Here is a 20,697-nt window from a genome sequence, read left to right as displayed (position 1 = left end):
TTTGCGCGGATCTTTACTTTTTTGGACATCATCGTTTTTTGCTTCCATCATCGTTTCCTATGAGCAATAAAAGCTTCTGGACATCAGAACTGCGACTACTAACCTCAATTTGGATTAGGATTTCTACTTCAATGAGTCAGTGGCATAGGACATTCTGCTCACCCCAGACCAGGCCCTAATCCCCGACACTCGGAAGAGAAAGACAACACCGATATAGAGGCCGATGTGCAGGTACCCTGATGAAACTACGGCAGCGAGTAAATCCTTTGCCTCTACCCTCTGTTCTATTGGCGAATGTACAATCACTGGAGAACAAACTGGATTAGCTCTGTTCGAGACTATCCCACCAATGCGACCTGAAGAACTGTAATAACCTATATTTCTCGGAAAATTGACTGTTTTTTTTATGCATCGGCAGGACAGAACGGCAGCGTCGGGTAAGCTATAACCCTGAAATGTTTTGAAAGGCTGGTCATGGCTCACATCAACACCACCATCCCAGACACCCTGGTGCCACTCCAATTCACATACCGCCCCAACAGATCCACAGATGATGCAATCTCTATTGCACAACACACTGCCTTTTTCCACTTGGACAAAAGGAACACCTACATAAGAATGCTGTTCATTGACTACAGCTCAGCGTTCAACACCATAGTGCCCTCACACGACTTCAACACCATCATTAAGTCCACCGACGACACAACGGTGGTAAACCTGATCACCGACCACGATGAGACAGTCTATATAGGCAGGAGTTCAGAGACCTGGCCAGAACAACAACCTTTCCCTCTACATCAGCAAAACAAAGGAGCTGATTGTGGACTACAGGAAACGGAGGGCTGAGCATACCCCCATCGATGGGGCTATAGTGGAGTGGGTCGGGAGCATCCAGTTCCTTGGTGTCCACATCACTAAGGATCTATCGTTGTCATAACACACCAACACATTCGTGAAAGGGGCACAACAATGCATCTTCCCCCTCAGAGAACTGAAAAGATTTTGCAGAAAGTTCTACAGCTGCACCATTGAGAGCATCTTGACTGACCTCTTGGTATGGCGGCAGGGTAGCCTAGTGGTTAGAGTGTTGGACTAGTAACCGGAAGGTTGCAAGTTCAAATCCCAAAGCTGACAAGGTGCTAAATCTGTCGTTCTGCTCTTGAACAGGCAGTTCCTTGGCCATCATTGAAAATAAGATTTTTTTCTTAACTGACTTGCCAAGTTAAAAAAATAAATGGCAACTGCTTGGTTGGTATCTGACTGCTACAGAGGGTAGTGCTAACGGCCCAGTACAACACTGGGGCTGACCTCCCTGCCACCCAGGACCACTATACCAGGCGGTGTCAGATGAAGTATGGAATCAACAGGACCCTGAACAGCTTCTACCCCCAAGCCATAAGACTACTAAATAGTTATTCCAGGTAGCTATTTGGTTAACTATCTACATGGATCATTTTCTAATAACTTCTTTGACTCACATACCCCAGGAATACGATGGGAAGGCTGCGAACTGTTACTGTTTATTATCTGTCACTTTATTTCTAGTTCTATGTACATATCTACCTCAATTACCTTGTTTCACTGCACATTGACTCTCTACTGGTGTCCCTGGTACATAGATAATTACTCATTGTGTATCTCAGTGGTTCCCAAACTGTTTGGCCGGGGAATTTTGTTATGGGCCTGCGCTACAGACAGCTATATCAGTCTGCTAATACAGGAATAGTCAAGGCCCAGTGCACTACTTCAGTGAACAAAAAAAATGTTGTCAATTATTAAAAAATGAAAAATAAATTGTTCACTGAAGTAGTGCACTGGGCCTTGACTAGTTGTCACGACTTCCGCCGAAGTCAGTCCCTGTCCTTCTTTGGATGGCGGTCGACGTCACCGACCTTCTAGCCATTGCCAATCCACTTTGCATTTTATATTGGTTTTGTCTTGTCTTCCATCACACCTGGTTCCAATTCCATCAATTACATGTTGTGTATTTAACTCTCTGTTCCCCCCCATGTCCTTGTCCGTAATTGTTTGTTGTAATGCTTGTGCACGTTATTGCTGGTGTGTACTGGGTTTGTTTGACCCGGTTTTTGTATTGACTTTACGGTGGTTTATCGTTATTAATCAGTTTCCGCTCTCCTGCGCCTGACTTCTCTGCTGCCAGTAGCATCGCATTACCGAATTATGGACCCCTACTATGGAGTCAGCAGGAGCAGGTCACCCGGTATTAGAGGTGGAGGGGCACGTCCGGGAGCACACAGCAATGCTCCAACATCTTGGCAACACAATGGACCGCGTTGTCCAGACAATGGACCGCTGGGAGAGACAGGGAGTTCTTCCAGAGCCTCCACCTGCACAAGCGGGGTCTCCACTGAGAACCCCTCTTCATCCTGGTCCCAGTGGGATTAGTCTCTCCCTGCCCCAGGAATACGATGGGAAGGCTGCGAACTGCCAGGGATTCCTTCTCCAACTGGACCTGTACCTGGCCACCATCCACCCGGCTCCGTCGGACCATGAGAGGGTGTCCGCCCTTGTCTCGTGCCTCACCGGGAAAGCCCTGGAGTGGGCCAACACCGTATGGAGAGAGGGAGATGCGGTGTTGGACCAGTTTGAGGAGTTCACCCGCCGTTTCCGGGCAGTCTTCGACCACCCGCCCGAGGGTCGAGCGGCGGGTGAGCGCCACTTCCATCTGAGGCAGGAGACGAGGAGCGCCCAGGAGTTTGCCCTGGAGTTTAGGACCCTGGCTGCCGGCGCGGGATAGAACGACAGGGCCCTGATAGACCAATACCGCTGCATTCCGCATGAGGACATCCGTCAGGAGTTGGCCTGCAGAGATTCCACCCTTACGTTTGACCAGCTGGTGGACCTGTTCCTAGAATTCTGGGCCGAGATGGCACAGAATTCGCTCCCCCACTCCTCCACTAACCTCTCTCCCTTCCAGTGCGTACTGGGGTACCAGTCAGTTCTGGCGCCTTGGCATCAGGGTCAGACCGAGGTTCCTACGGTGGACGACTGGTTCAGGCGCGCTGAGGTGACATGGGAAGCCGTCCGTGTCTACCTTCAGCAGGCCGTGATGCGACAAAAGAAGAACGCAGATCGCCACCGCAGCGAGACCCCGGTGTTCGCACAGGGGGACCGGGTATGGCTCTCGACCCGAAACCTGCCCCTTCACCTACCCTGCCAGAAGCTGGGTCCGCGGTTTGTGGGGCCATTTAAAGTTCTGAGGAGAGTGAACAAGGTTTGTTATAGGTTACAGCTTCCACCCGATTACCGTATTAACCCCTCGTTCCATGTGTCACTCCTCAGGCCGGTGGTGGCTGGCCCGCTCCAGGAGTCTGAGGTGCGGGAGGTTCCTCTACTCGCTCTGGACATCGGGGGGCCCTGGCGTACTCCGTTCGCTCCATACTGGACTCGAGGCGTCGGGCGAGGGGCCTTCAGTATCTCCTGGAGTGGGAGGGGTACGGTCCGGAGGAGAGGTTCTGGGTTCCGGTCGAGGACGTGTTGGACCCTTCAATGCTGCAGGAGTTCCCCCGTCTTCGTCCGGCTCGCCCTGCGCCTCGCCCTCCGGGTCGTCCTCGAGGCCGGTGTCGACGCGGCTGGAGCCGCGCGTCAGTGGGGGGTACTGTCACGACTTCCGCCGAAGTCGGTCCCTCTCCTTGTTCGGGCGGCGTTCGGCGGTCAACGTCACCGACCTTCGAGCCATCGCCGATCCACTTTTCATTTTTCATTGGTTTTGTCTTGTCTTCCATCACACCTGGTTCCAATTCCATCAATTACATGTTGTGTATTTAACCCTCTGTTCCCCCCCATGTCCTTGTCCGTAATTGTTTGTTGTAGTGCTTGTGCACGTTATTGCTGGTGTGTACTGGGTTTTGTTTGATCCGTTTTTTGAATTGATTCTGTTTACGGTGGTTTCTGGTTATTAAACTAAACCATTGTAAATCAGTTTCCGCTCTCCTGCGCCTGACTTCTCTGCTGCCAGTAGCCTCACATTACACTAGTCCTGCATTAGCGGACTGATAACCCTGGAATGTGTCCAAATGGTTTGACTGGTACTGTGTTTAAAATGTCAATGTTTTTAGGGTTTGCGACAGCACCCTCAGCACCTCTACTTCCTGCTGCTTCCTGCAGCACCTCTACTTCCTGCTGCTTCCTGCAGCACCTCTACTTCCTGCTGCTAATTCCACACCTGTTTTTTACAAGGCACATGCAGAACAAAATGTGATTGGATATGAAAGTGCCTGGCAATAGGAAAAATACAAATGTTTGGGGAAAATTTCAGCAAGAGGGAGTGATTGCAGCTTTGATAAAGCCTATGATCAGCCTATGATCTGCCTATGATTAGCCTATGATAAAGCCTATGATCAGCCTATGATAAAGCCTATGATCAGTCTATGACCAGCCTATGATCAGTCTATGACCAGCCTATGGTCAGCCTATGCTTTTTCATATAAATCCATTATTTGCCACATCATTGCCTTTAATTACATGTTCCCTCATCCGTGAAATGGAACTTAGCCGTTGACCATCATTTTGACAGCCTGTCTGAATTGGGAATCATATTCTCATTTATTCTTCATGATTTAGACTGTAATTTGGTCATTAATGCCTCATGCTTTATTCACTTATTTAAACTATAGTATTTTTTCATGTGGGTTAGACTTAATTTAGTCAGAGTGTACGTTGAGTGATACGTTGAGTGATAGATTCAGTTTTAATGTCACGTACACAAGTACAGTGAAATGTCTTTCTTGCAAGCTCTAAACCCAACACAGTAATCAATAGCAATGTAATACTAAAAAATAACAAGTTAGAACAAAAGCATAAAAAAATCTGAAATAAGAAGAACACGATAAAGTAAGTAAGGATACTATATACAGAGTCAGTTCTAGTACCATAATTATAATGTGCAGGGATACTGGAGTGACAGAGATAGATACGTATTGGGGTAAGGTGACTAGGCATCAAGTTATATAATAGACAGACTAGCAGCAGCGTATATGATGATTGTATGTGAGTGGGTGTGTGTGTAGAGTCAGTATAAATGTATGTGCATATTATGTGTGTGTGAGCAAATAATGGAGTGAGTGTTTGTGAGTGTGTAGGGTGTGCATAGGGTAGGGTGTGCATTGTGAGTGTAGCCATTTCTAAGCTATTTAGTAGTCTTATTGCTTGGGGATAGAAGTTGTTCAGGAGCCTGTTGATGTCAGACTTCATGCACCGGTACCGCTTGTCATGCGGAAGCAGAGAGAACAGTCTATGGCTTAGGTGGCTGGAGTCTTTAATGATTTTCCACGTTCATCGTTGCTTAGCGTTCATCGTTGCTTAGCATTAATCCCTTCCCTCTACTCCCTTGCCGTTGGCTCTGGTCTTTGTGTAAGCAGCTAGATAGTTATGAAGGTTAGCGGCTAAGAGTCTCTGCTATGGGGACAGCAGTTGTGCGGTTGCGAAGGAATAAACCAGCTGCTTTTTTAATTGAACTGTAAAGGCCACAATGCTACATCCACCTAAAACGTTACCGTTGTGAGGCTGTGTCTCGGAAGATTTAATGCTTCTGGTCTTCACTTGAATGAAGGCAGAACACCCTGCTATGCTGACAACTCTGCCAAAGCTCACACAGACCGTTGAGACTTTGGGATTTTGGGATTAAAAATGTTATATCTTTATCTCTCCACCTCCACCTCAATATCCCCCTCTCTCTTTCTCCCGTGCTCTCGCTCTCTCTTTTCTCTCTCTCTCTTTCTCTCCCTTTCTCTCCCTTTCTCTCTCGCTCTCTCCCTTTCTCTCTCTCTCTCTCTCTTTTTTTTCTCTCTCTCTCTTTCGCTCGTGCTCTCGCTCGCTCTTTCTCTCTCTCTCGCTCACCCTCTCTCTCTCTCTTTCTTTCTTTCTTTCTTTCTTTCTTTCTTTCTTTCTTTCTTTTTCTTTCTTTCTTTCTTTCTTTCTTTCTCTCTTTCTCTCTCTCTCTCTCTCTCTCTCTCATGCCCTCGCTCTCTCTGTTTCTCTCTCGCTCTATCTCTCTCTCTCTCTCACCCTCTCTCTCTCTCTCTTTCTTTCTTTCTTTCTTTCTCTCTTTCTCTCTCTTTCTCTTTTCATTAAATAATACATAATTCATATCTCCTTCATTATAAGGCCCTTCCCTTTGGCTGCGGTAAGTGTCAGTTGTAATCATAGTAATGACAAAGTAAAAGAAAGAGAGATGGAAAACTTTCTCCGTAACGTCTGATGAATAAAGATGTGCTTTTAGGGAATGATTTTGAAAGAATAATGGCTTGGCTGTGAGCATGGAAAATGGGTGCAAATCAACCAAAAAAAGTTGAACAAATGGGCAACCATTGTTAAAGTCTACCTTGGTTCTTTAGTCTTACCATGTCAAAACAATGCTATTGCTGAGACGAAGCTCTCTAAGAAATATTGCTAGTGCTCGTTCCAAGCAAGAGACAACACGACTGTGTGTTTTTATTTAGATTCAAAGTGCATGTCTCATCACTGAAAATATGACTTTCAGGCGATGTCCCTTTGGGAAATGAATGGTAGACGTAATGTGACGAGGTTATCAGATCCCACTGTCAATTTCAAAATGCTAAATAGAAAATATATTGCATCTATTGCCTTAGAAGAACAGGATATAAAACATGTCAATAACAAGGGAAAGGGGACTCTTCAAACTGCATTCTATGCTCCCGTGTGAATTTTGAAATGCTTGAAACGTTTTCTAATAAATTCACATGGGACCATAGAAATCAATGTGTCCCTTTTTTTCATCTCGTTCAAATTGCTCGCAGAACACACCAATAATTGTTGTCATGGATGCACAAAATGCATTTGACAGAATCGAATGGCGCTTACTTTTCCGAAATCGTTAAGAGAAACCAGTTCAAAAGTGTTTGGACACCCCTTCAAATGAGTGGATTCGGTTATTTCAGCCACATCTGTTGCTGACAGGTGTATAAAAATCGAGCACACAGCCATGCAATCTCCATAGACAAACATTGGCAGTAGAATGGTTTTACTGAAGAGCTCAGTGTCTTTCACTTTCTGCCCTGCTATTGCTGCCCCGGTCAACTGTAAGTGCAACTATTGTGAAGTGTAAATGTCTAGGAGCAACAATGGCTCAGCTGCGAAGTGGTAGGCCACACAAGTGCACAGAACTGGACTGCCGAGTGCTGAAGCGCGTAAAAATGATCACTCTGTCCTCAGTTGCAACCCTCACCGGCGAGTTTCAAACTGCCTCTGTTTGTTGGGAGCTTCATGAAATGGGTTTCCTTGGCTGAGCAGCGGCACACAAGCCTAAGATCACCATGCACAATGCCAAGCGTCGGCTGGAGTGGTGTAAAGCTCGCCGCCATCGGACTCTGGAGCAGTGGAAACGTGTTCTCTGGAGTGATGAATTACAGAGTGGGGAGACCCTCAGCAGATACAGTAAGTCTATCATTATAGGGATTGTCTACTGACTGAATGGGATCAGGATAGGACATTTTCAGCACATGTTTTGTGACTTTTTATAAGAATTTATATGAGCAGGGACCATTGACCACTTTTGGATATGTTTTATGCATTTCTGTGTTTACTGCTTTCATTTAAATTATTCTGTTGAACTTCTCCCATGGCCATCTGTGTTTTGGTGGCCATCTCCCATGACCATCGGTGTCACATATTCAAGAGTGAGGTTATGGGATCTTTCTGTTCACAACCAGTGGCTTTTATTGTGAACAGATGGGCAGATCTGGATTATAGATGTGGATTATACAGTAGGTCAGATCATTTATAAATAAACAGAGAACAGGTCTGTATGTCTGTCTGCCTTCCTGTGCCTGCCTGCCTGTCTGTCTGCCAGTTTGATCTTCCCATTGCCGTAGAAACCATATCCGAAGTAAGTTGTTACAATTCCGTATTATGTTTTTGGGTACTTTTGCTTAGACTAGGTGGTGAATCTGAGCTAAAAATACCCACTCTATGACTTTCGACTTGTCCGTTCAAATCATAGATACTAAAATATAAACTGACACTTTAAAAGAAAATATGCAAACGAACAGTGACAAGTACATGTGTCTTAGGCTCATACATGTTTTAAACAAATGTCTTTATGGAATATTCTTCCCATGGCCCCAAACACAATATATGATGGTTTGGCCAAGAAGAGAAAACCTTTTGGCTATGTACTGTATACACCCTGATGTGGCAGAGAAGAAAAATTAACAAGGTAATCTAAAGAACAAAAAAAAAACTGAACGTTACTTATTCATTGACATTTGGGTCTTACACAATACACCTGGATTTTGGGTATCTCGATCTAATTTGACTGTTGACTGCTAATAGGGGCGGCAGGTAGCCTAGTGGTTAGAGCGCTGGGGCAATAATTGAAAGGTTGCTCGATTGAATCCCCAAGCTAACAAGGTAAAAAATCTGTCATTCTGCCCCTGAACAAGGCAGTTAACCCATTGTTCCTAGGCCATCATTGTAAATAAGAATTTGTTCTTAACTGACTTGCCTAGTTAAATAAAGGTAATAAAATAATCTCAGGTAAGACCAAGTTACTCTCCAACTGAAAGAACAAACTGTGTATTTGTATGTGACAGTAATATGCACTCTGCTTCGAGTGATTGCATAATTGTTATTTCCTCTAACACTTGCAACCTCCTTTTGGACACCAAGGAGCATTAGACAGTCTTATCTCCACATGTGTGTTCGCCTGAGGAATTTGATAACGGAGCCCCCCTTAAAGCACTGTTGCTAATTGGGATTTTAGACAGGTTTAAAAGCCATTGTGATAAACCATGAGCTCTTCATACCAAACTAATTTCTGAGCTCAAGAACCGGGCCAGTTTTGATAACGAGCTTTCTGCCCTCCCACTCTAAGGCAAAGTTATAGGCTAGTACATGGACTTGAAAAGCAAAGCCGCCATCTTGACTCCCGTGAACACTGACAAACCATGACAGGGGATGCAGACCATGTTCGAGAGTGGCATTGTATTCATAGGCAGCATGGACGCCAGGTAGATTAGCTTTAATGTGATCTCTGGGTTCATGTTAAGTTTACATTGAGGAATTTCATCCTAACATCATCAGGAAATGTGTGTAGGCAGATGGCAAGGACACTTAAGATCACCCAGAAATAGACTTGATTCGTAGAAGACAATTGTAATTTCTCAAATCAAATCACATTTTATTTGTCACATGCTCTGAATACAACAGATGTAGTAGACCTTACAGTGAAATGCTTACTATCAAGCCCTTAACCAATAATGCAGATTTAAGAAAAATACCTAAAAACATCACTAAAAATAACAATAGCAAGGCTATATACAGGGTGTAACGGTACAGAGTCAATGTGTGGGGGCACGGGTTAGTCGAGGTAATTGAGGTTATATAAACATGTAGGTATAGTTATTAAAGTGACTTATGCGTAGATAATAACAGAGAGTAGCAGCAGCGTAAAAGGGGGGGGGGGGGGCAATGCAAATAGTCTGGGTAGCCATTTGATTAGATGTTCAGTAGTCTTATGGCTTGGTGGTAGAAGCTGTTTAGAATCCTCTTGAGCCTAGACTTGGCGCTCTGGTACAGCTTGCCGTAGTTTGTTGGTGATGTGGACACCAAGGAACTTGAAGCTCTCAACCTGCTCCACTACAGCCCTGTTGATGAGAATGGGGGTGTGCTCGGGACTCCTTTTCCTGTAGTCCACAATCATCTCCTTTGTCTTGATCACGTTGAGGGAGAGGTTGTTGTCCTGGCACTACACGGCCAGATCTCTGACCTCCTCCCTTTATGCTGTCTTGTCATTGTTGGTGATCAGTCCTACCACTGTTGTGTCATTGGTAAACTTAATGATGGTGTTGGAGTCGTGCCTGGCCGTGCAGTTATGAGTGACCATGGAGTACAGGAGGGGACTATGGGGCCCCCGTGTTGAGGATCAGCGTGGCAGATGTGTTGTTAGCTACCCTTACCACCTGGGGGCGGCCCCCGTCAGGAAGTCCAGGATCCAGTTGCAGAGGGAGATGTTTAGTCCCACGGTCCTTAGCTTAGTGATGAGCTTTGAGGGCACTATGGTATTGAACACTGATCTGTAGTCAATGAATAGCATTCTCACATAGATGTTCCTTTTGTCCGGGTGTGAAAGGGCAGTGTAGAGTGTAATAGAGATTGCATCATCTGTGTATCTGTTGGGGCGGTATGCAAATTGGAGTGGGTCTAGGGTTTCTGGGATAATGGTGTTGATGTGAGCCATGACCAGCCTTTCAAAGCATTTCATGGCTACAGATGTGAGTGCTACGGGTCGGTAGTCATTTAGGCAGGTCATCTTAGTTTTCTTGGGCACAGGGACTATGGTGGTCTGCTTAAAACATGTTGGTATTACAGACTCAGACAGGGAGAGGTTGAAAATGTCAGTGAAGACACTTGCCAGTTGGTCAGCGCATGCTAGGAGTACACGTCCTGGTAATCCGTCTGGCCCTGCGGCCTTGTGAATGTTGAGCACTTGTTCTCAACTGGCCTACCCGGTTAAATAAAGGTGAAATAAAAAATATATAAATAAATGTTGACCTGTTTAAAGGTCTTACTCACGGAGTAAGTTGTTGTCCTGCGGAGAGCGTGATCACACAGTCATCCGGAACAGCTGATGCTCTCATGCATGTTTCAGTGTTATACTAGCCTCGAAGAGACCATAGAAGTTATTTAGCTCGTCTGGTAGGCTCGTGTCACTGGGCAACTCTTGGCTGTGCTTTCCTTTGTAGTCTGTAACAGTTTGCCAGCCCTGCCACATTCGACGAGCATCGGAGTCGGTGTAGTACGATTCTATCTTAGTCCTGTATTGACGCTTTGTCTGTTTGATGGTTCATCGGAGGGCATCGCGGGATTTCTTATAAGCTTCCGGGTTAGAGTCCAGCTCCTTGAAAGCGGCAGCTCTACCCTTTAGCTCAGTGTGGATGTTGCCTGAAATCCATGGCTTCTGGTTGGGGTCTGTACGTACAGTCACTGTGGAGACGACATCATCGATGCACTTATTGATGAAGCAGTGACCGATGTGGTGTACTCCTCAATGCCATCGGAAGAATCTCAGAACATATTACAGTCTGTTCTAGCAAAACAGTCCTGTAGCTTAGCATCTGCTACATCTGACCACTTTTCTATTGACCGAGTCACTGGTGCTTCATGCTTTCGTTTTTGCTTGTAAGAAGGAATCAAGAGGATAGAATTATGGCCAGCTTTGCTAAATGGAGTGTGAGGGAGAGCTTTGTACGTGTCTTTGTGTGTGGAGTAAAGGTGGTCTAGAGTTTTTTTCTTCTGGTTGTACATTAAACGTGCTGGTAGAAATGAGGTAAAATGGATTTAAGTTTCCCTGCATTAATATCCTCGGCCAATAGGAGCGCCGCCTCTGGATGTGCGCTTTCCTGTTTGCTTATGGCTGTATACAGCTCATTGAGTGCGTTCTTAGTGCCAGCATTGTCTATGTTGGTATGTAGACAGCTACGATCCTCACAAGGCACCTCAATCTCCTTCTGCAATATCTTTTCCATCTCTTTCTCCTGTAAATGACTGGGATGAGGGCCTGTTTGGGTGTCTAGAGTAAATCCCTAACGTCCGACTCATTAAAGAGAAAAACTTTGTCCAGTTCAAGGTGAGTAATCACTGTTCTGATATCCATAAGCTATTTTCGTTCATAAGCAATGGTAGCAGCAACATTATGTACAAAATAAGCTACAAACAATGCAAAAAATAAAATAAAAAATAGCACAGTTGGTTAAGAGCCCATAAAACGGCAGCCATCTTCTCCGGCGCCTTCTTCTTCTTGAGAAACTATTGATAAACATTCGGTACAATGCCACCCTAGCTGCGTGAAGTAGGGGTGCTGAGGGTGCTGCAGAATCCCCCGAAAAATCATAATAAAAAAATGAAATATTAATTTAAAAAATATATTGTCTTAACAAAAATAGTGAACTGGGCCTTTATTAGTCTTGTATTAGCTGACCGATATAGCCATCTGTAGCTTCGGGAAAACATTCTCAGCCCCCCACCCACCCGTCAGAGAAAAAAATCAAAGCACCTCTACCCCCAAACATCTTCCACCTACTATGAATGCCACTGAAACATTTCATGAACATTGTTCACACAGGCAGTTATTGTAGCACAACTATTACAGATCTGTTCTAGTAGTTCCACGGTGTCTTTGAGCTCTCCTAACCTTTTCTTCACTCTTGTTTTTGCTTTTCTTTGACATGTCATCCACATTAGTGATAAACCCATGGAAAGGCATTGAGAATGTGACATCTGTAACGTATCACCTAGCATAAGTCTCTCTGCAGTTTCCTTAAAGATGGATATCATATGAACTATGATGTTGATCTGATGTTTCCCATGAAGAGTGAATTATGTATGTCATTTAAACTATTCTGACATTTATAGACTCAAATTAATCTATAACATTAAGAATGGCATTTCCAGTAATTCAAGTTAAAAAGACAAGATACAGATTTTCTCTCTCATTCATGGCATTTGTGACTTGCATATTTGAGATATCTTCTTGATGGAATATTTAAGTTGCTTTAAGACAACGCTATTCATATGAGCTGATATAGTCCAGGCCAAACTTTCTCCTGAGGCTAATTTTGCTTGTTTGTAGGGCTGTCAGGGTTGTTCCCTCTCCCACCTCGCAGTCTGTTAACACGAGCCATGAAGTAACATCCTCCACCCTCCACCCAGGGAGCTTTTGGTTTTATGTCAGAGAAGCACCAATGCTATTCGAAACCATCACCCTCGTCTCAGAATAGAAGGTGGCAACGTATTTGGCCTTCTTAGTTATCTTTCCATTTCCCCTTTAATTAACAGGGTTAGGTTTGGAACCCCTTGTGATTGCCGGAGGGGGAAATCAATTGCTGGACAGCTAATCAGGGCATGTTTAATGCTGTGGGTTTTGTGATTGAGTTCCATTCATTTGTCTTCACTCTGAGACACGTGAACCACCTTGACATCCTGTAGCAACCTTCATTTAGCTCTCGGCTGCAAGGAGGTAATCAAGCGGCTGTTCTAACTGGACTCGAACAACACAATTAGTGTGACCCTCTCAAGGTCAGATAATTACCTTGGTAATTCATTATTTTATGCTAATCGATATACAATTGGTTTATTGGCTTTGTAGTTTTGCTGTTGGCAGGTTTAATTCCATCAATTTACTTATTTTTATTTTTTATAGCAGGTCAACATAAATAGCCAGACATGTAGCAGTTGTGTCATTCGCCAACAGTAACAAAAATAAATTGACCGTAAATAATGAATTGTCAGTAAGTGGTTACCCACATCTGGTCCAGTCTTCTTCATGGTTGGGTCTTGGTCAATCATGATGGTCTGAGTATATCCCCTTTTGACACTTGTGACACTCGTGGTCAAACCATGTAAGAAGCACATAGGTACCATGAAGCAAGGTACATTTTTTTGGAAAGAAACTTGGCGGGAAAGCATGAAGAATTGATGACAGGCACAGATGGAGGTGCATTAGGTCTGACTACAGTAGGCTCTGCTCTGATGCGTGTGCAGGGCTGTAGCAGCTATCTAAAGGTGCTTCCAAACAACATATCTGCACACCATGTACTTTCCCGAAATGAGCACACAGAGATTCTCACAGCAAAGTTAGGAACACATAATATTGTGTAACCATACCATTTCCAGCACAGTCTTACATTTTTGTCATTTAGCAGATGCTCTTATCCAGAGCAATGAGTGCATACATTTTTGTAGCGGTCCACCATGGGAATTGAACCCACAACCCTGGTGTTGCAAGTGCCAATCTCTAGCAACAGAGCTTCTAGGGTTTTCTTTCTCGCTCACAATCTAAACAAACATTTTGCCACCTGACAAATAAGAGTGAATTCCACTCTCTTATGTGACACCTCTCAGTATGATTCTAACTTTCTGACACGGTTCGCTTTATCACCTCGTTCCTGACCTTTTCCACCCCACGTCAGCATGTCATGAGCATGAGCATGTCACTCTGACAGTGTTGTTTACGGGCAAGTTTCAGTCATAATAAAACACAAACCAGGGTGTCAGGAAAATATGTGAAAGCTGTCATCAGTTACCCCATGCACTATACTAGTAGTCCATTTTATCTTTTATCTAGTAGTCATTTTATCTAGTAGTCCATATTTATCTTATGGGGAAGGACAGTTCAATATTTGAATTGCTTAGGCCTATTTCTTTGTAGGAGACAAATTGGAGGAATGATGATAAACTCTTTCCCTCACTGATGTTTTTAACACCACAGAAACAGTAGCTGTACACATGACCAAGCCTCAATGGAAACAATACTATGTCATATTTGTAATCCTCTTCAGTAAGGCATTTGACAAAATGTGTTCTAGACAGCCTGCATGTTGAATCAATGATTCCTTATGACAACTTCACAATAGCTCATGCAGATGAATATGTTGACTGGAAAGAGGCCATAATTCATTTTTAGGTTCAATCCTAAGGTAAATGCTGTCTTCTACACAGAGAAGTCAGCCTCTTAGAGCAGTTTTTTGTTGTTGTACTTTTCTTGCCCAGGGACTCCCTCATCATATCTTAGCAAAAAAAAAAATAGTCACGTCTTATCATCAGGTCAGTTGATAAATGGCAAGTAGAAGTGATCAACATTTTAAAATTAATACATTTTGTAAACCATTTCATAATTTCGAACTTCCCACAGTTGGAGAGAGAGAATTTTGCAGTTGTAAAGCAGTTTTGGGCTATTTTTCCATTGAGCTGAGAGAAAATATTGCAGTTTTGAAGATATTTTCTAGTTCTACACAGTTTGGCATGGAGCTGAGAGACCATCTTGGAGTTTAAAGCAAATTTCCTGCAATTCTAAGCATTTTGTCATAGCTAATGCGGTGTTCCTATGCTCAAACATTATAACTAAATCAATGGGCCTGTGTACTGAATGACTGGTTTTGGGAATGTTTGATTCTCTGTGACTGTCTCACTTTTGTTAGTTAGATTGTTAGTTCTCAAAGATAGTATTATTTAAAAAATGTACACTGTGTACAAAACATTAGGAACACCTTCCTAATATTGAGTTACTCCCCCTATTGCCTTCAAAACAGCCTCAATTCGTTGAGGCATGGAATCTGCAAGGCATTCCATAGGGATGCTGGCACATGTTGACTCCAATGTTTCCCACATTTGTGTCAAGTTGGCTGGATATCCTTTGGTTGGTGGACTATTCTTGTTACACACAGGAAACTGTTGAGCGTGAAAAACCCAGCAGCATTACAGTTCTTGACACACTCAATACGGACCCCCCCCCCCCCCCCCCCCCTCCCCCCCACACGCACACACCCTCGCACCTAGAGCAAAGTGACAACTCCTCCACACAGAAACAAACGCATACACATAAAGAGCGTAAGACTTAATCTTTATATATGTCTCTATTGTACTGTACCACAGACGTGTTATGGACGATGAGCCTCTGTAATGTGACATTTCTGTGACAACATGCTATGGCTTTTCCAGTACGATGGGGGTTTATAATCCGCTTCTCAGTTATAATCCATGGATCAATCCCCTCATGTCTACCATCCAAAGGAGATCCCAGTCTCATACTGCGTAGTCTCATTCATTTGTCTCAATAAGTCTGTTATTTTGGGGTCTGTAATATACAAACCCAAACTCTCATTTATAATTAGTTTTGTAGTCTGAATATGTTTTACTCTCTCTTCTTTTAGAAATGCATGCATACATCTGTATTAAGGAAATATCTGAAAGAGCTGTGGCACCTCACAAGCCAGTCAATGAAGTTCCAATGTACAGAAAAATGTACAGAGACCAAACACAATGAGCATGTGTGTTTACAACATGAACTAATGCAACAGTACAGTGTTTCTATGAATAGGCCCTATATTATCATACCGGTATTTACTAAGTAAGGCAAGAGAATAGGTTATGGATTTAAATTTTGAATGTTCAATCCTCGCATTCCCTCAGTAGCATCTCTTGAACTTGATGAGTTTGTGGAAGGCCAGTTTGAACTCGTCATTGAAGGCGGTGTAGATGACGGGATTGATGAGCGAGTTCAGGTAGCCAAGCCAGGTGAACACGTCGAAGAGCACTGGGTGGAACCAGCATTCTTTGCAGATGGCCAGTACCAGGGTACCCACAAAGAAAGGCAGCCAGCACACGATGAAGGCTCCCAGGATGATGCCCAGCGTCTTGGTGGCCTTCTTCTCCCGGGCGGCGCACAGACGCTTCCTCTCCAGCACGCTGTCTGCCAGCTTCACCTTCACGCTATTGAAGAGAGGCGACCCACCTCTGCCTCCTCCTCCACCTCCGCTGGTTCCCCCTCCAGGTTGCAGGTGGCTTTCCTGATTGGAGGCGGAAGAGTTGATGGAGCAGAGGGAGGAGCCGGCTGACGTCTGGATGAGATGGGCCGTGGTGAAACGCTTGCCGGACGACACTGGAGTCTTGAAGATGCGCGAGCGGGCGGCCACGTAGATCCGGCCATAGAGGATGATCAGCAGCACGGTGGGCACGTAGAAGGCCCCAAAGGTGGAGTAGAGCGTGTAGGAGATCTGGTCTGTGTTTACCAGGCACTCCATCACTTCCTCATTGGCCTTGGCCTGCCTCCAGAAGAGTGGCGGTATAGAGATAGAGATGGAGATCACCCACACCACCGCTATCATCAGGCCCGCTCGACGCATCGTCCGGCGCTTGGAGTACTCCAGGGCATCAGTGATGGCCCAGTAGCGGTCCAGCGCAATGACACACAGGTGCAGGATGGAGGCGGTGCAAAAGGTGATATCTGATGACAGCCAGATGTCGCAGACGATCTGCCCCAGGGACCAGGTCTTACTCACCGTGTACACGATGCTGATAGGCATGACCAGGATGGACACCAGTAGATCTGTCACGGCTAGCGAACCGATCAGAAAATTGGCTGGCGTGTGCAGCTTCCGGGTCAGGAAGATGGTGGCAATAACAAAGGCGTTGGACAATACGGTGGCCAGGGTGATGATGGCCAGGATGGCCGACAGGGAGATCTGCAGACCTAGGAGAATGGCCTCGTCCCAGTGTGCCTCTGAAGTTTTGGGGCTCTCTGTGGCATTGGTGAAGATTGAATCAACGGAGCTATTATCCTGATCCATCTCGCCGTTCCGCTGTAACCCTTTGTTCCAGGTCTAGATGAGGCACATCACCTCAATCAATCAGAGCCTACGCTTCACGTTGTCTTCTCCGCATGGTAAAGAGGGCTGCATCGATGGATGTCACTTTTGGTTGTCACACGTATCCATGGGACGTGATGGATCCTTTATCCCTTATTTCAGTCTTGAAGACACACTGGGTTATTTGTTTATCTCCGTTTGGATCGTCTCAAAAGTGATGACTGCTATTTAGTTTTATATTATAGATTTTGGTTATACTCGTACCTTTCAATGCACAACTGTTGGCATTATTAATTCAGTAGACACACTAATATTGGTTTGACGCTGAAGTCCGGCGGAGGGACGGCAGACGCTAATTTGTATTCTGCTCTGGTCTCATCAAACCTCTGCTTTCTCGCTCGCCCAAGCTCTTATCACTCCAGCCAGGCCGAGCACAACACCCCAGACCACGGCTCCCTATCAACTGCTGCTTTCATGGTCTCATCCTCTTCAATAACCCTCAGTGAGTCCACACTCAGAGATGATAGTAATACACAGGGATGGCTCGCTCTGTCCTAGCTTAAAGCTGAACCAGGGGTTATTTCATTTGGTTTCAGAGTCAAAGCCTGGGCGGTCCAGCCATGTTGATGTCGAGAGTGAGCTAGAATGTTAACATGATCCACATCAGGTGGGGAGTCCTTTTCAACCGGTCCAGTCATGGACAACAAGTCAATATCCCTTCTTCATGCCATATGTTTTTGTCTCTGCCTTAGAAATTCGCAACTCAATGAGATAAAGGCCAAGGCGTTTGCAGACTCCCAGTGAGACGAAGCACAGCATGTGTTGTATTGATTTCCAGTGTGTGTTAACTTTTTTCCTGTCAAAGCTTTGTTGGTCAGTTAAGCATTCAGGTTTGAGGTCCAGAGGGGAATAGTACTGCACAGCTTATTCCAGGCTTCTATTACAGCATGACAACCTAAGAAGAGGAAAGAGAGAGACAGAAATTGTGTGCATTAGAAATACATACGAGTCACCTTTTCAAACCGCCAACAATCCCACCTACGAAAAGTATCCTACATGCAGTGATACACGTAAGAATTAACAATACGTGACCTCGACATCTCTGCAATCTCATGCCATGAGACATATTTCTACCACCTACATCCCTATACCCTCATTTCTTTGGAGCGGGGCTGTAATGTGAAGGGCATCTTGTATATGCCTATATCATAATGAAATGCAAATTGATGGACCTGTAGCACATTTCTGATTATCGTTTCAAAAGAACCACTGATTTCTCTTACAGGCACAGGATGGGGACAGGTTATGGTATACATGATATGATACGTGGAACGCACTACACCTGTACAGTAGTATACGAACGATGATCACTCTGCTCAATACTGGGGCATCACAGGCATCGTACCTAAGGTAATGGTAATGTGCCGGCCAAGTCCACAACTGCCAGTTATTAGAAAATTAGTTATTGAAGGGGAGGAGCAGCAAATATCATACTACTCTCAGTACACCTGCCCAAAGTACCTTACATTGCAAAAAGTAATTATTGGCACACATAAAGTCACAAGGTTAATCCATTATTCTCTGTAATGAGGCAAAACATTGGCTGAGGGAACCACAAATGACAAAGCTATTAAGCTATTAAGACTCCTCACTCCCTCAACAATCTTTGCTTTGAATGAGGGAACCCCAGAAGGAGAAAGCTCAGGACACAAAATCCCCCTGCTGTGGTAATCCCTGGGGGAAAAATATAGAATTTGTTTACATCTGGATATAATTTTGACATTTAACAACAGATATGCCAAGTCCTTAGATTGTTTTGTATATCCAAGAGTATTTTAATACATGGATTATTTGATTCAAATTTTAAAATTTCATATAAATGAAATAGCCACTGCCGCTGACACAGGGCAACATGCCACTAAGTGCCTAAAGTCTCCAATAGAGGGAACCACTAGGAAGCATGAGGGATTAGAACTGACAGGATGATGACATGACACCATTTAATCCGGGTCTCTCAGGTGAACACAACCCGTCAGACCCTATACATGCTGATCATTGAAAACATGGTGAGGTCATACAATAGGTTTTGTAGTGATTACTATGTTGTTGATGTAAATAATATTTGTTGGTCTGTGGTGGGTAATGAGGAGCAACCAGACTGTACTTGGCACATTTATGAAATTCCTTATTCCAGTTACTAATAAGCATGCACCCATTAAGAAAATTGATGAGGAATTGAATTTTTTTTTAGTTTAGAGGGATGAGGCAAAAGGAACGTCAAATAAGTCTGGCTGCACAAACGATTGGCAAACGTACTGCATATTGACAAATCATGTGACTAAACTGTATAAAAATAATGAGAAACTACGCTATGAAACAAAGATAAATGAGATAAAGAATGATAGTAAAAAGCTTTGGAGCACCTTAAATTCAATTTTGTGCAAAAAGGCTAACTCAGCTCCATCATTCATTGAATCAGATGGCTCATTCATCACAAAACCCACTGATATTGCCAATTACTTTCATGATTTTTTTAATGGAAAGATTAGCAAACTTAGGCATGACATGCCGGCAACAAACGCTGACACTACACATCCAAGTACAACTGATCAAATTAATTCCGTAAAGTGAGTGTGGAAGAAGTGGAAAAATTATTGTTGTCTATCAACAATGCCAAGCCCCCGGGATTTGACAACTTGGATGGAAAACTACTAGAGATAATAGCAGACGATCTTTGCCATATCTTAAATCAAAGCCCACTAGAAAGTGTGTGCCCTCAGGCCTGGAGGGAAGCAAAAGTAATTCTGCTATCCAAGAATAGTAAGCCCCCTTTACTGGCCCAAATCGCCGACCAATCAGCCTGTTACAAACCTTAAGTAAACTTTTGGAAAAAAAATTGTTTTAACAGATACAATGCTATTTTACTGTAAACAAATTAACAACAGACTTTCGGCATGCTTATAGGGGAGGACATTCAACAAGCACAGCACTTACACAAATGACTGATGAATGGCTGAGAGAAATGTATGATTTACAGACTTCAATGCGACTTTTGACATTATCGATCATATTCTGCTGATAAAAAAACGTATGTGTTATGGCTTTACACCCTGCTATATTGTGGATTATGTTGGAGAGACTTCCATTAAAGAACACCCTCTGTGTTCTGTCTAACAGACCACAGAGGGTGTTCTTTAATAAAAGCCTCTCCAACATAATCCAGGTAGAATCCGGAATTCCCCAGGGCAGCAGTCTAGGCCCCCTACTTTTTTCAATCTTTACTAATGACATGCCACTGACATTAATAATGTTGAAATTGAGCAAGTTGAGGTCACTAAAATGCTTGGAGTAACATTGTAAACTGTCATGATCAAAACATGTTGATACAGCAGTAGCTAAGATGGGGAGAAGTCTGTCCATAATAAAGCGCTGCTCTGCCTTTTTACAACACTATCAACAAGGCAGGTCATACAGGCTCTTGTTTTGTTGCACCTGGACTACTGTTCAGTCTTGTGGTCAAGTGCCACAAAGAGGAACCTCGGAAAATTACAATTGGCTCAGAACAGGGCAGCAT

The 20,697-nt window shown here is 44.1% G+C and overlaps 1 protein-coding gene across 1 annotated transcript; it reads right to left on the bottom strand.

Annotated features, from left to right (window-relative positions):
- Positions 1 to 15,362: 15,362 nt before the first annotated feature.
- Positions 15,363 to 18,105, bottom strand: LOC110498148 (5-hydroxytryptamine receptor 1D). The gene has a single exon (XM_021574758.3). It carries the CDS (start codon positions 17,103 to 17,105, stop codon positions 15,945 to 15,947), a length of 1,161 nt encoding a protein of 386 aa, XP_021430433.3. The 5' UTR covers positions 17,106 to 18,105; the 3' UTR covers positions 15,363 to 15,944.
- Positions 18,106 to 20,697: the final 2,592 nt, after the last annotated feature.

The sequence above is a fragment of the Oncorhynchus mykiss genome, chromosome 19, assembly GCF_057628025.1.
Source record: "Oncorhynchus mykiss isolate SJ-2025 chromosome 19, ASM5762802v1, whole genome shotgun sequence".
Lineage (NCBI taxonomy): Eukaryota > Metazoa > Chordata > Actinopteri > Salmoniformes > Salmonidae > Oncorhynchus > Oncorhynchus mykiss.
Note: the sequence above shows the minus strand (reverse complement) of the source record. Positions and strands in the feature narration are given on the sequence as shown.

Bases quoted from the DNA above. Each gene is read 5' to 3' on its own strand.
- LOC110498148 (XM_021574758.3), bottom strand. From the start codon at position 17,105: ATGGATCAGGATAATAGCTCCGTTGATTCAATCTTCACCAATGCCACA.